Below are 16,629 nucleotides of genomic sequence, written 5' to 3' on the forward strand. Positions count from 1 at the left end.
TTAAAAGAGATGAGGACTAGTGCTGACAGTCCGGCGCTGGGTCATAAGGGGAAGAGATCAACCTGTCCATCACCGTTAGCACTAAGTGAAGAACACGCTGCCTCACATGTGCAGGAGCTGAATGGCAGAGTCGTAGGCCAGTCCGGTGTTTAGTGTCTACAGCAGGGTGTGACATTCAGACTGGTCGGCAGATTCTTCGTAGAGTCAACACTGAACTCAACTATTTGAACTTTTCTGGAATGAAAAACAGTTATATTTACCACAGAATGTCTCTTACGAAAAGCCACGTAAAAAAAAAAAAACTAATTCCTGGCTACAGGTGTCAAAACAAGGTGCCTGTTTATTTTATATGTCCCTCTGCTGGTCGCCTTGGTAACAAGCTGCCGCCGCCCACTCCGGCCCCCCGGCTGCCGTGAGGGAATCTCGGCTTTCTGGAAATCGGACACACTGTGTGGGGAAAGTGCGGACGCTCATCTATTCGGCAGAAAGGATGGAAAATAGAGCCGTGAGGCCACTGGAAGGAAGACTGTGCTATCGACTGACATCCCAAGTAATTTGAGATTAAAGGTCGCCGGATGTCTGATAACAAGGACGGCAGCTGACGTCCCCTCTGTTGTCTGCAACGTACTAATGGCCAGGAACGAGGCTGCCCCACGTATCCATGGTTACATAAAGTGCTGTGGCACCCCTAAAGCTGGGAGGTGCGCCTACCATTGAGCCTGTCTGTCTCTCCTCTTTCACGTGATCCCAGTGTGCTGGTGTATGGCTCACTGACACATTACACAGAGTTGAAACGGCTAAGCCCAGCTTCCGGGACCTGGGGAGGACCGGCACTAACGGTGATACAGATTGTTTTTACTCGCAGTGCGGCTCCAGCAACACGCGCTCCTCTGCCCACACGTAGCGGCATTCCGGATCTAATAGGAACTCCGCCTTTTTCCGGAAGCTTCTATCCCAGACTGCAAGGCTACATTTGATTCCCCTCCCCCCAACTCCAACTGCACCAGATATCATCTGCGAGACAGAGGCAGCAGAACCGAACAGAATCCACGCGAATGGAAGGCGGCTAAGCATGCGATCGTTAGCGATCGGAGCACCCAGGCCCCCGTGTGGTATTGCATGAACTTGCTGGCACACCCGTCCATAGCATAATTACTTCTCCCAGGCTCAAGAGCAGTTTTAATTCAGTCCATATTACAGGCAGGCAAAACTGCACCAACTAATTGACAAAATATTTAATCTGGCTTCACTGACAGCCTCTGCAAACTCTTACGAACAGAATGACAGAATAACGGCACATAAAGGAGCATCTTCTCCATGGTAGCATTCATGTCCTGCTGTGTCCAGATATAAGATTATCTTTTCAACCCATTCATAGCCAATTATGACTCAGTGGGTAGCACACCTCACAGGTCAAGGGTTCAAATCCCATCCCAGCTCTGCACATCCTTCCTGCGTTTCTATGTACTGGGTAAGAAGGGGAAGATGGACAGATCACATGGATTTTGGAATAGAAAATAGTAACAGTATTAATTTCAAGCAAACTGAGACGGAGAGTCTATGGAAACAAACCAGCCCTGCGTGTGTGTGTGTGTGTGTGTGTGTGTGTGTGTGAGACAAAGTAATGGCAAAGTTTGGACACACCTAACCATAGAAAACTTAATTTGTACTATTTTCTACTTTAGAATAATTATAAAATATATAATAATATAACATATATGGAAATATGCACTGACTAAAAAAAGCATTAAACAAAAAGAAACTAATTTGTTGGGGGGGGGGCAGCTTTGCGAATTGGGACTCAGAAGGTTGCCAGTTCAAATCCCTGGGTCGGCAAAGTGATCCCACCATTGGGCCCTTGATTAAGGCCCTTAACCCCAATTGCTCCAGGGACTGGCTGATTATAATCCGAAACGAGCGGTTCCTTGACAAGCAGTCTCATCAGGCGCTTTTTAAAATAGTGACACCTTTGCAGTAACAAGAAACAACAAACACTTGTGTTTAGTATCAATTTGGGAGCCAAAGGCTACAATTGCAATTAATAGCAAAATGGAAAGAGCAAAACCGAATGAGTCGCTGAATGACACTGAAGCTAAAATGTCTGTGCGGAACATATGTGCAGATATGTTAAACATTGCTTGTAAATTGACGTTTGTTATGAAACCGATACATGTGCAAAATTTCTACAGAATTAAGTAAGGGGTCCCTAAGGTACAAGTGATATTACGCATCGTGCTGTTGGACCTTAACATCTGATAAAATGTTATAAAATCCAAGAGCAGAAACTGCTAAAGAAGCATAGCTGGGCTTTCATGTACAGTCTTAATTAAAGGAGGGCAGGAAGGAAGATGACTAATTGATCCTGATGGTGGAATGTCTTCTTTCCTCATAACTTCTAATTGCCGAGTTCTGATTAGGCCGAGTACGAACTGGCACTCGCAGCGGGTGTCGGGAGGGAATCAAACGTCGCGGCTTTGACTGGGGAGGGGGTGGAGAGATGGCTGGGTGACGGCTGTATCACTAACGGGGGGAGATGCTCTCCACAATCAGTGTCACTGACAGGCACAAGATGGCATCTCATTCGATGAGGAAACCGAAGAATTCAAGAGGTGTCTTTTTTCTTTTTTTTTTGGACGCCGGAGGGGGGGGGGGGGGTGTGTGCTGCGCTGCCTGCTCCGAACCTCCAGGAGCTGACAGTCGCTGCCGTCGGCCGTCAGTGCAGCACTGCGCATCACGCCTCTCTCTCGCCGTTTGGCAGCCATTCATTACGGAGCTCGTGCCCAGGCCGGACTCTGCCATTCAGCTAGCAACTTCTCACCCGGTCGGCCCGAACCTACAACTCCACACGAGCCGGGTTGGTGGAACATGGGGCAGACGGACGAGACCACGGCAACCTGCCGGCTGCGCAGAGACCCAGGGAAACTCCCACACTTCATATTCTGAATCTCCACCCATTTTTCTGTCCATCAGTGTTCAGCAGTTGCTTACTAAGTTAGGGCAGCGGTGCCCTAGAGGCTCATCCTGGCAGGAGTAAGGAAGATACCAGCATGTACCAGCCCACACACACACACAGACTTAAGGGCAATTCAGAGCTGCACCTGAACTGAGGAGGGGAATGAAGAAACCGCACGGGGGCTGGATTTGAACCCGCAACCCTGGAGTACCTGCAGTGATGCTCCCTCCACCAGCTCTGCATTTTCACCGAGTCATTCTCAAGGGTGCTTCTCCCGCTAGTAAAACAGAGCATTCAGACTTGTAGAAGGTGGTTAGATCATCTCCATTTCCAAGCATGAATCCATCCATCGTCTGCCCCTTATCCGGGGTCCGGTTGCGGGGGCAGCAGTCTAAGCAGGGACCATGTATGAGTCCTACAAGATCTGACTCACATGAATACTGTTCAGCTGGCTGGATACCAAAGCTAATCCCCAACCATTTATTTAAAAGCACCTCGGGGCTTCAACAAGTAGGCTACCTTTCGCGTTTGATAGGAGGCAGTCAGCCAATAAATACTAAAGCAATTAGCCTATAATAAGAGGACACTGCATGGATTACATTCAAAAACATTTAGATGAGGTAAAATGCAGTTTTTTGGTGTCTGCACAGCCTGACCTCCAGCAGGTTATACAGAATCTTTCATAGGCAAACGCATCTCCCGCAGCTTGACTTGTGTGTTCCGCAGTGATGCACAGGTTGCACAACGTCAGCTAACCCCCACACTTCCGGTCCAATCGGTGCACTCGTTATTAACCTAAGAGTAGAACCCAGGAGTTGGGACCAAGAACAACCACCTCTTATGTTATTACACTCAGCTACAATTTTTAAATAGAAAATTTAATAAGATGGTACTTCTATAGGAAGAGCTGTCAGAAGCGGGAGGCTTGGGAAATGAGCCCCCCCCCCCCCCAGGCTGTTATGTCCCAGGATGGTAATTAAGACCAACACACAATAACGATCTTGTAAAGTAGGGCGCTGCCACGGCGCTGATGTCAGCAAAACAGGCCCCGGAGCTCCTGGCTGCTCACGAGAATCCATAGATAAACACTTCACGAGATGAACATCTCATAGTGCATGAGACCATCGATAGGTACACGGTGGGAAGAGATTCAAGGTAGTGTCTCATTATGACACTAATGGCATCGCTAGCTTTGGGCTAGCAAGGTTTAAGGTACTAAAACTGGTTGATTAGCACTAATATGCAACAACAAGACTACGATATCCCCCAAAACTCCAGCAGACTCATTCAGCACAGACGTTGAAAGACATAATCAGAGGCTATACTCAGTTTTAAAATGTGTCTTGGATAACCTGATCACAAGTGTACAGCTCAGACACATCGGCGTTTACGCCTGCATCTAATCATTTATCTCCAAGATGTCCAGCTGTCACTTCTGCTAGAAGGTCAAATGGCCCCTTGCAGAGTTACTGCCTTGTCAGGGACGTATCAGGACTCATAAGCATTATACTACAAAAGATCAAATGCATCTCAGACTACCTCAGGAAGTGGTTTGAGTGATCGGATCACAATACGTCTTCATGGTCGTTTACACATTATCTAGCGTTGTAAACTTGTTACCTGACGCATTTTAAAACCAGGTGTAAACTGGGCCGTTCAGTCACACAATACGTAAACCTGGGTAATTTTCGTCACAAACGATAAATACATTTATCATTTAGTTTTGCATTTACAAATTCAGTATCACCATACTGTATGTCCTGCCCATTTTCGAAAGCTACATATCAACTTAGGGTCACAGTCATTGGTGGCTTGACCCAGGAAGCAGAGGACACTCAGGATGGGATGACAGTCGATCACAGCAATCTCTGGACATAAAATTGTTTTCCTCCAGCTGCGAGTCCGTAATGCTACTATCTGGTTAAATACGTGCACGATTAAATATGAATATACTTTTGAATGTGTCAATGACCAGAAAAATGTAAGAAAACATCAAGACTACTACAGTAATGGAATGAGAAATGCCACTTGTAATGAGTGAGGGGCAAATATTCAAGAGGAACGAAGTCTGGCTGACTTGCTTTATACTGAAGACAGAATACAGGCCTATAGAGTGTAGAGAACTGTTACCAGTGGGGGAGGGGGTATGAATAATTTATGCAGTCCTTCCCTGGCAAGTCGCACTGAAGGTTTCAGGTTTACAAACCCTCAGCTAAAAATTCCCCCAATCCCCAGCACAAGGATACGACAAGGCATGGTGCAGAACAGAGGCCACCCGGGCTGGGTGTACTGCTCAGCTGATCACGATCCACAGCGTCCACTCTGTTAGCAGACAGCTGGACCTACATCTGCTGGCGTCTCCTCTAGTTAGAGCCGAGAGGAAAACCTGCACATTGGCACATGGGCTACGAGGCAGGGCTCAGTAAGTGTGAACGCAGTCACACTGTCAAAGTTATAACCCTTAAGGGGGAAAAGACAGTATAAGTATAATGAAATGGAAATATGACATATATGACAGATATATATGCAGAGAGACTAGTACGGAGAGTCTATCTACATGAGGAAAAATAAAACAGGTAATAATTTGACCTCTCTGACTTGAAGAGCAGAAATTCACTTCTCCTGACCCTAAGAACTGCTCTGCAGGTAGAGCTACAGAAACGTTCTAGAAGGCGACTGCTCTGAAATATACTGTGAAACGAATCCATACACGACCTTAAAGTAATTAATAGCCCCTTACATCTGTTATATGGACTGCTTGTATATTTTTACCTTTTTCCACGCTAAAAAAAACAAACCTACGTCCAGGGGCTGCTGGGAAGGAAGTTTTACTGCGGTAGTGGCAGACAGCCTCGTCACCCCGGGTATTTATAACAATTTAAACTTTTATTCATGCTTATAGATACGCCTCGGGCTTTACAGCAAAGAGGTCCTATTGCTCTCCTGCACACAAAGAAAAGCAGGAGCAAGCCAACGAAAAAACAAGCTATTCCCCATTTCCAACAATTTGTTACAGAAGATTGTGTGCCGCCGTCAGTGGCAGGCCCAGCAAAGCCGTTTCCCTTTGGATTCGGGGGACAGCGGACGCAGCAAAAGAACCATGAGACCGAAATGTTAAATCGTCTGTCACGTGGAACGTTCAAGTATCAAGGGCATTTAAATAACGGCGTCCCAGGTAGGCGTATCTGAAAGCGAAAGCGATTTCCTGTCAGGCTTTGATGATGCGGAATTACTACGCTTCATGGATTCTTCTGAGTGATGCAATCAAGGGGGCAGACCGGCATGCCAGAAATAATATCAACCTTCTACCTTTAATTCCGTGGCATTTTACAAACCACATGCTGACATTCATCAAGACGTACTATCGTCTAAAAGCCCCGAATAACCACTCGATACTTCAGTAAGAATACACAAATTAACCTCTTTGGTCTAATTAATGGTCAGACAATTAAAGCAAAAATTTTAAAGACGTGACCTTTTCTAAGGGACATAGACTCACAAGCCCTGTGTTATGCGTCTTGCTCTTTTTCTCCTTTAGGTGCCTCTGCTGTTTGCTGCATGATAAAAATTTCTTTTCATTTTTCTCTTAATACTTCGTTCTTAAACCGAGGGGCTATTGAGACGTAAAGCTTTGCGAATCTCTGGCAAAACGGAAATGTGTATTTGACACATTCCAGTGAACTGTGCAGCACAATTAGCTCCTCGCATCTAAGCTGTCCAGCTGCACCCTGCATGACAAACCCTGCCTCCTCACCGTGATTCGGCTTTTCATTACTCAAACCAGTGGCCCCTGAAAACCTCTCCCATGTCCATGCTGCAAGACGATGAGCTCCTGCATCTCTAAGACACCCAATCCTAAAGCTAAGAGGGAAATCAACATTTATACACAACTTAGCACAGCTCTTCATGTCCATCAAAAACAATTATAAGTCACTCAAAAGCATCTTATTTGCATGGAATTCACAGGATCTGATGTTAGTTAATTCTATATCTTCTATATCTATATCTATATCTTCTATATCTATATCTTTCTATATCTTTTCTGGATGTGGCAAATTTATCAGATCATGTAAGATCGCCATGAAATGTATTAAACTGCTCAACAATAGGTGCCCCTGGACTTAAGACCCTTTCGCACCAAACGCAACACCGAAAAAAAATACAGATTTGTGAAATATTCTGGTGCAAATTTGACGGATCAAGAACTTTCACACCAAACACAATGCGAAAGTTTCGCAACTGATTGAGAAAACTTGGCACGTTTAATAAAAGCTCCTGAAATGGCAGCAAGCACTAGCAGCAGTGACAATGAGTTTTTCTTGTTTATTCTGAGAAAACAAGTGAAAAGAAAAAGGTGAAGACACTGGAAACAATTCTAAAAAAGCATCAAGAACACAGAGAAGTCCACAGACCTGTACAAGAGCTTAGACTTCACGACCAGAGTCTCACATGGCATTTCAGGATAAGGAAAATTAGTACTGAAAATATGACAGCAACATCATCTATTATCAGTTAATTAACAGAGAACATAGAGCTTATTGTTTATTTGTAAACTGGATTTTTATTGGATATTGATTGCATGCAGATAGGTCTATAAATCAAGCAAAAATAAAAGTATTGATAAATTGCCAGTATAATATAAACCAAAACACATATTTTAAAACCTTAAAAAATGAAACCAATATAAACACATGAAAACCTGGGGCCTGCATCACGAAGCTACATTCCTGGGTTAGCAAGACGCCGCGCCAGATTTAAGGTAGTCTGGGCTATATGTAAGTCAACAAAGTCCAATTCAACTGGAACACCTCAAATCTGACAAGTTATCTAGCTAACCAACAAATTGTTTTAAGCCGCAAACAGCTTAAAATGACCATTGTCGTCAGATAATACAGGGGAATGCTGTAAACCAAATGAAATGTTTTCTTCCTATTCAAAAAAACTGACTAGATGTGTAAAAACTGACATCCTATTGGTTCTTCGTTTTTTAAACCCAACCCGAAAACCTCAAAAATTGAGCTTTCTCCAAATAGAAAAACAATGGATCACAGCAATCATGACTTTGTCAAAATTGGCATGCAAGTCTTCATAGAAATACATTGCAGAATCAGACCTGGTGTGAAGCAGCCTTTAATCAGAACAAAAATCACAGCATTGATATTGCTTTCATATAAATTGCACCAGTGCCACCTTAAAAAAGTGTGGGTGGATATTTTTTATCCAAGATGACATACAAGACTTTGAGGGATAGTTTGTGGGTGACTTTCCCATCAAGCCATCTTCACCACTGACTTGCAATTACCAGTGACCGATAATTTTTCTTAAGACGGAAAGCAGTGTTGCCATGATACCTGTTTGTGATTGTGATGCTTTTTTCTCTTGGCAAGATGTAAAGGAATGTTAAACAATGGAAGAGAGAAAAAAAATGTTCTAGCTCATGGAAACCACCAGGAAAATGCCCCCCCCCCCCCGAGACTATTTTATCTCTCCAAAGATGAAGTGGAGGGGATTCTCCAGGAAGACCAAGCACTAGGCAGCATGCTAAACCCTCACATGCATTCAGAACCAAGCCACCCAGAACAGAAACAGCATATGTCTGCTTCATAACCCATGATGTATGGCTGTAGAGGAGGCCGGGTGCCATATGGTAACTTATCGGCATGTTGGAACGGCAGCATTTTGGGGGGGGGGTGAACATCACTGTACCCAAGCAGGACAGATGGATGGGAAATTAGATAACATCGAAAAAAAAATAAAATCACAAAGCAACTTTGGTTAAGCGATGCATAATCGAAATAAAATTAAGGTTGGCACAATAAAATAATGACCTTGTTTGCTATGTAACGACTGTGCCAGGAATACCACCAGTCATTTATCATCTTGTTAGACAGATTTATTCAAAATGTCCCCTGCCATTAATCTAATCTTCACTGTGATCTATATGCTGCCGCTAGACAGGTGACTTTAAAGGTCTTATTTTCATTAAAGATTCAGTCTACAAGATGCCAGAGTAGTAATAATAATTATTATTAATTACACCAGAGCATCAGAAAATTAGCCAAGAAGCTTACCGCCACTGATCACTGCCAAAGGGGCTGCATCCATCCATCTTCCATAACTGCTTATCTAGTACAGGATCTGAATCAGGAACCCTGGGCACAAGGCAGGACACACCCTGGACGGGATGCCAGACCATCACAGGACACAAGGCAGGACACACCCTGGACGGGATGCCAGACCATCTCAGGACACAAGGCAGGACACACCCTGGACGGGATGCCAGACCATCACAGGACACAAGGCAGGACACACCCTGGACGGGATGCCAGACCATCACAGGACACAAGGCAGGGGACACCCTGGACGGGATGCCAGTCCATCACAGAGAACAAGGCAGGACACACCCTGGACGGGATGCCAGACCATCACAGGACACAAGGCAGGACACACCCTGGACAGGATGCCAGGCCATCACAGGGCACAAGGCAGGGGACACCCTGGACGGGATGCCAGACCATCACAGGACACAAGGCAGGGGACACCCTGGATGGGATGCCAGACCATCACAGGGCACGAGGCAGGACACACCCTGGACAGGATGCCAGTCCATCACAGAGAACAAGGCAGGGGACACCCTGGACGGGATGCCAGTCCATCACAGGGCACGAGGCAGGGGACACCCTGGACGGGATGCCAGTCCATCACAGGGCACGAGGCAGGGGACACCCTGGACGGGATGCCAGGCCATCACAGGACACAAGGCAGGGGACACCCTGGACGGGATGCCAGGCCATCACAGGACACAAGGCAGGGGACACCCTGGACGGGATGCCAGGCCATCACAGGACACAAGGCAGGGGACACCCTAGTTGGGATGCCAGTCTATTACAGAGCATACACACACAATTCACCCAACTGCATGTGTTTGGACTGTGACCAGACACCAGTCGACCCAAAGGACAACCCTGCAGCACAGGAAGCAAACTCCAGCTCGCAGCTATAGAGCTTAACCTTAAACAGCTCTGTTGTTTTCAGTTTTCCCAATGAAGTGTGACATGTTTAATCGGCTTTCCTTTCTTTGCTTACCTGCCTGGTGGACACTCACATCCTGACTTCAAACAAATAATACTTAAAAACTCTCTCTACATCTGCATGCTGCTTTCATTGGTGATGAAGTTTGGGTGAAGGAGTTCCATGAACGTCTTACAAAGACCCTGGTTTTCACTTTGAATTTATTAATATGCAGCACCAGCAGGAGCTAGTCTAGACAGAGCTACAGAGAAGGTTCTAGCATCTCATTACAGTAAGAAACCACAGCCCTCAGAAATGGGCGCATCCAGATTGTAATAACATACACAATATCCCGTCTCTTGAAAGCATTTTGATTTTTATTTGATATTATATTACTTTGTGCAAACAGTTAGACATATAATGATGTATAAATTTACAGACGGCCCACCAACACTGGATTAAAAGCAATAATTTCTTTTAAGACACACTTCCGGAAGCTAATCTGATTCATTTAAAATCTAGAAAACTGAAACCAGACCTATAAAGAACCTTACTGATCCGCAAGAAGTTCTTTTTTAATAAAGTTTAGGATGCTGGGGTCATTTGTGGGACTCTTTTGCGAATGAATAACATAAATGATGATAATCTTTCTTTTGTCCCTCGTTATACAGTAATGTGGAGATGTACTTATATGAGACAAAGGTTATGTCCGCGCATTAAAGGGCTATTCATGGCACATTCGCTTCTGGCTGCAGTAATAAAACTCAAACAGAATGTGGTGAATATTATACGATGAACATGTGGTCCAAAAATACAGGCATATGTTCTACCAAAGTGTTCGGAGAAAGCCAGAACATATATACACATACATAGCAGGGACACCCTGAGCTCTCAAAAGAACTGATTCAACATCTAATCTCTAGAATGGTCTTCAGAGAAGAAATAAGCCAAGAGATATAATATAGCGAATCTTAAAACCAAAATGCAAATATAAGCCCAGGGCAAAAACCACAGATTTTTCCTTTTCATTTTTAATTGGAAAAGGCAGAACGATTCACTTCGGGTTTTGTTCTAGATATTGGCTTTTACCCAAGTTTTTTCAGAGCAAGTCTGTCCCTTCAGCCGGGGTTAGGCCATTAGGCACTATAACTGAAAAGGTCATCGGGGGGGGGGGGGGGTTTCAGCAAAGCCCCAGCTCACTTGTAAACAAGGGCCAAGGTCTAGGAGAGACGGGGACCAGCTCTGATGGGTTCCTGGTTACTAGTTTATGGAGCAAAGCAGTTATCTGTGTGCATATACTCACCCACAAGCTGCATCCCAAGGGTGTCAGTTATCAGTACCAGCGCCAGGTCAGAATCAGAACCCCTGCACATGCGTCACTAAAACCCAGAGAACGAGCAGCACGCTACTACAGGCATGGCAACAAACACGCCTCTTTCTAAAGTGCACTGTCTACAGGAGAAATTCATGTTTAAGTAAATCCTCCCAGCCTCTGTATATTACATTCTCTTTATACTTTAAATCAAGGTATGGATTTTAAAAAAATTTGATCTTTGTTTGGTTCTCTCATTTTTGGTTGAAATGTAGTAATTACCACTAATTAATGATTAATAAATAGAATTCTTGACCTGCCTGGATTTTAATATAAAGTGGAATGACGTCTATTTTGGAAATTTATTCTTTAATAGTGTACATTTTTTCATAACATGATTTCAGAGGCACCGACCAACAAATCACCGCATAGAACAACAATCTTAAAACTTTTCTTTTTGTAAAAAAAAAAACATGAATTAAACGGAGCAGCAAACTAAGATATCCCTCAAAAAAATGTCATTCTAGAAGTTTGAGAGGGTAGATCGCATCAATGTGTACAATCCCTACTCACATTCCTGGAACGCAGCCCCTCTGACTGGGGTTAGAAATGTTGAACAATCCTTACATTCATCTTTTCAGAACTCAAACTGGGAACGAGATGCAGTAAAAGTAGGACGACAGAGCACAGCGTGTGTGTGCGTGCGTGCAGACGGACAGATCGCTTTGTGTGAGTTTATGTGTGTGTGTATGTGTGTGGATTATGTTTATATTACATTGTGGGGACCAAATGTTCGTGCGTGTGCGTGTGGGGTTGCACTCACTGTGGTAAAGTTCTCTGCACCACAGTCCTTTCCCCGGTACTTGCAGTCCAGTAGCATCTCGTCAATGTTGTGGCTGGTGCGCTGAACGAACTCCAGCATGTTGAAGGTCTTGCTGGGGAAAAATTTGCTATTGTCGACCGGTTGGCCCAGAGCGGCCAGGAAGTCGTCAAAGTCTGCCTGCTCCACACCTAGCATCCCTGCCATCCAGAAGAGGTCGTTGCGGCGAATCTGCGATCGGCGGTAGCTGTTGTAATTGCAGAAAGTGATGGCGGGGAAGAACATGAGCGGGCTGTCCATCTCGTCCAGGATGGTGACGTGGGGGTACTGGTAATACTCAACCACGCGGTCGGCCACCTGGTAGAGGAAGATGGACAGTGAACTGAGAAAAGCGGCCGCCCAGAGCAGGCGGCGTATGGTGATGCCACCGGGCAGGAAGATGTGGCTGAGGCCGTGCAGGGTGGAGTTGGCCCCGAACTCCGTGAGGTCGGACGGTCGCGGGTCCCGCGCATCCTGGTTCTCCTGCCGATGCTGCTCATCTTCAGCCGAGCCCATACTGTCGTTATCCTCCAACTCCCCCTCTGTCTAGAACCGCTAATGCTCCAGAGAAGTTCTTCCACACTGCAGGAGGTTCCAGTAATAGGAGGTCCGTGTGGATCCAAGGAGGGGGGTCAGCGCTGGGGGGGGGGGGGAGGAGGGCAGGGTTTTGCTTTTTAAGCCAATCACGAGGGAAAACGCAAGAGTTGGGGGCAGGGGGGGGATGTTGGAATCTGATGACGCTCTCTTCCTGTGTTCTTGAAGGGCAAAAAGTACATGGATCGAGTTTCCTCTAAATATGAGACGATGCCCCATCGGAACAGCAGACGCCCGCAGTGAAGAGCCCTTCCTGGAAGGGGCAGCAGTGGGGCAAGCAGGCAGGTGCTGGAGGGATGAGATGAAGGAGAGGAACTGGAATTCCAGCATAGCTCATCACATATCTGAAGGAAGAGCATACAGAGGTGCCTTTGGACCCAGAATAAATCATCCCCCGTCTGTCTGTATCGATTACGACCATGCGGGGCCTGATCGCTGCTCATCCATGGCCCTCCTGCAGGCCGCTGGACCCACAGTACAGTGCATTTCAAAGGAGAAATGTGTTATTTGCTCATTTTAAATGAACCAAACAGCTCAAAAAATGAAGAGTAAACATGAGAGAAAAAGATTACAGTGACTGGCTCCTGTCTCAGGGAGGGAGAGAGGCAACATTGAGGAAGAACTCAGTGTTCCACCACTTTGATTCCCAAAATAAAATTTAAACAACCGAAAAGTGTTTCCAAGGCAGGAATGGAAGGATGGGGGCAGCCTGGTTTGCCCTGCGTTCTGTTTACTGGGCACCTGCTGGCCCCAGTCCACTGAACACGCCAGGGCCCATTAAACGCAGCCTCAATACACTGACCAACTGGACTCAGGCCTCCCACAGTGGCTCTTCAACCTCCCTGGGGCCAAATCCAGAACATCATCTTCATATCACAAGAACCCGAGCAGCGGGGCTGATGGCTGTCTTCAAACTACATGGCCACATACATTCTGTGTCAGTAAATGTCTGCAACACACACGTTCCTCATAAAGGCAAACCGTTAGCTTACTTTAACGCTTCCACATCCAGATCTTCTCATCACTTTATACTTCGAACTGCAAATTTTCCCAGAGTTGTCATTTTTTAGCAGATGCCAATGAACACGCAAATATTAATTTTCTGGGTACGGCGAGTTCCATTCCCGGACAAGCAAGAGAGACATGGCTGGCGGATGAGGGCATCGCTTGCGAAAGCTGGGTGTCACAAACACGGGATTCAATTAAAAATGAAACCAGTGTATACAGAGCGCAAACTGGGATTTTCCATGTCACAGAACACAATGTCCGAGCACGCCAATCCACTGCGTCAGCGACAGGTCTGTTTCCTGCGGCAAAAACACCCAGTGCAATGAGATTGTTAACTGTAGATCACTTAAGCGGCGAGAGATTGGGGAGGATTTCAACCTCCAGTCGCTTTCCACGCAAGACTGACTCACGGGCAACAGGACGCGTATCCAGCAGCGCCGCATTACAGCGGCTGCACTAACAAACAACTCACAGCAAATTAATATCGCCTAAGCCTGCGATTCATTCCAAAACAAATGCGTGTGATGCCAAACTGACCCGGTGCACAACTCCATCAGTCAACAAACAGGAGAAACACCAAGCTTAGAGATGCATCCCTGCCCAGTGCTGCAGTGGCGCACACATGCAGACACACATATGCAGATGACCGCAAACATGCATGCACATACAGGGATACACATGCCACGTGCATTCAGATTCTTTGTGGAGATGTTGACTATGTTTAATTAAATTAAGGACTCCTACCCACTATTCAACAATCAATAAAAACAACTAGTATTTATTTGTTTTCAAAGTTAAAAAAAACTCAAGCAGTTAAAAAAAGATGTGCATCGGTCCCTAAGTCTGTTTCTCAAGAGTTTGCATCTCAGAAGCTAGAATCTTTTGGGGAACGCTTCATCCACCAATGACAGTTATACACACACACAGACCCACACACACACACACACACACATTTGTATTCATATCTTTGTGGGTACCGTACATTCATTAAGGCAAAATCCTAATTCCAACCATGGGCGTCGCCGCCATTAAATCGGAGGAGGACGTGTCCCCCTCACATTTCATAATTATTCATTTGGACCCCCCGACATTTAACATAAAATATTAGTTCACCCAGCGCTGTTTCTATTGCTTCGCGAAAGAATCCATTCCACTTGATGGATATGAGAATACACATACCACCGAAAGGCCACTCCGGGTTTTCCAGGTTACCTATGACTCCCCACACACAAGTGAAGTGAATCGTCAGTGCAGCCCATAGATAGTAAAGGTGCAGGATGCTCGATACTGGAGGAGGTAACATCAGCTCCATTGCCATCTCACGATGTCCAACTTTTGCTAAAACCTTATTCCTTTGTTACATGCCCTCAAAAGCAACCCTAGGCCACGTTAAATTAATGTTCAACTAAACAATGAAATATTAGGAGTAGCCTAAGCGTTGCCTTATTTACTTTAAGTAACAGTAGAGTATTCTTGGTTGATGATCAATTGTTTGCAATATTTGCTCCCTCCCCAGACACAATGGACATAAGGAAATTCTTTACAAGCGGAAAGTCAAAATTTCTCCATAGGTCAGGGTTTTGTTTTCCAATGGAAATGTTAGCTGGCTAGTCAATGTTAGGAGATGTATCAGCTAGCTTGATGTCAGCTATCATTACATCCAAACCCAGTAGCAATAGCTATCTTAATGTTAGCTATCATTACATCCAAACCCAGTAGCAATAGCTATCTTAATGTTAGCTATCATTACATCCAAACCCAGTAGCAATAGCTATCTTAATGTTAGCTATCATTACATCCAAACCCAGTAGCAATAGCTATCTTAATGTTAGCTATCATTACATCCAAACCCAGTAGCAATAGCTATCTTAATGTTAGCTATCATTACATCCAAACCCAGTAGCAATAGCTATCTTAATGTTAGCTATCATTACATCCAAACCCAGTAGCAATAGCTATCTTAATGTTAGCTATCATTACATCCAAACCCAGTAGCAATAGCTATCTTAATGTTAGCTATCATTACATCCAAACCCAGTAGCAATAGCTATCTTAATGTTAGCTATCATTACATCCAAACCCAGTAGCAATAGCTATCTTAATGTTAGCAATCATTACATCCAAACCCAGTAGCAATAGCTAGCTTGATGTTAGCTATCATTACATCCAAACCCAGTAGCCTACCATATTGTAATGCCAAGAATTAGATGTTTAACAACCTGTTAAAAATACACCAGAATGCAGGAAATGGCATCTAATTCATTAAAAAAATTCTGGGGGATGGTCGCCAGACCCCCCGCCAGTGTGTCCCCCCACATTCAAAATGCTTCTGATGCCCCTGACCCCAACTATGACAACCTTAACCCCTACCCAGTCCTAAACTGAACCATAAGTAACAAAGCAAAATACAAGTCTTTTGGCAAGTCTTTTTATAAAATCTGAGTTTCCCCTCGTGGGGACCAAAAAATGGTCCTGACCATTCAAAATAACAGGTGTATATACACACACACACACACACACACACACACACACACACACACAGAGCAGATGAATTGGCCACTGGCCATGGTTGCCTCCCATCCCATTAGCCACAGCTAAGACGTTGCAGTGCCGTAACGAAAAGGAGACGGCTAAGTGTGAAAGAACAAAGAAAATGTCTGACTGACTACTGCACATGCAGTTAAAAAAGAGAAAACCTCAGTGACAGAAGTGGGCAAAGACATCAGAAGGAACGACACCATCAAGCAATCTTCTAAATGCTGGTGGAGATGTAAGACTCTGCAGCATTCGGTGTCGCCAAATGGCGCATTCAAGACCTGAGACAAGATTAGAAATGCATACGGCCTCATGCACAGACGTGTGCGTTAAAAACCCACTAACTCTGCTGCTACC

At 45.1% G+C, this 16,629-nt stretch overlaps 2 protein-coding genes across 5 annotated transcripts in view; both read right to left on the minus strand.

Annotated features, from left to right (window-relative positions):
* Window positions 1–16,629, minus strand: part of atg9b (autophagy related 9B) — a 233,841-nt gene that overhangs the window by 89,102 nt on the left and 128,110 nt on the right. The gene's annotated exons all lie outside the window — the stretch shown is intronic.
* Window positions 1–16,629, minus strand: part of asic1c (acid-sensing (proton-gated) ion channel 1c) — a 183,866-nt gene that overhangs the window by 49,674 nt on the left and 117,563 nt on the right. For 2 of the 4 annotated variants that reach the window (XM_023815692.2, XM_023815690.2), the window contains exon 1: window positions 12,100–12,718. The exons of the other annotated variants lie outside the window; for them this stretch is intronic. In XM_023815692.2, the coding sequence (XP_023671460.1) occupies window positions 12,100–12,651 (552 nt within the window). In that variant the 5' untranslated portion in view covers window positions 12,652–12,718. Of the gene's footprint in view, window positions 1–12,099; window positions 12,719–16,629 lie in introns of those variants that run through there. 4 annotated transcript variants of the gene reach the window in all.

Source organism: Paramormyrops kingsleyae, chromosome 4 (assembly GCF_048594095.1).
Source record: "Paramormyrops kingsleyae isolate MSU_618 chromosome 4, PKINGS_0.4, whole genome shotgun sequence".
NCBI lineage: Eukaryota > Metazoa > Chordata > Actinopteri > Osteoglossiformes > Mormyridae > Paramormyrops > Paramormyrops kingsleyae.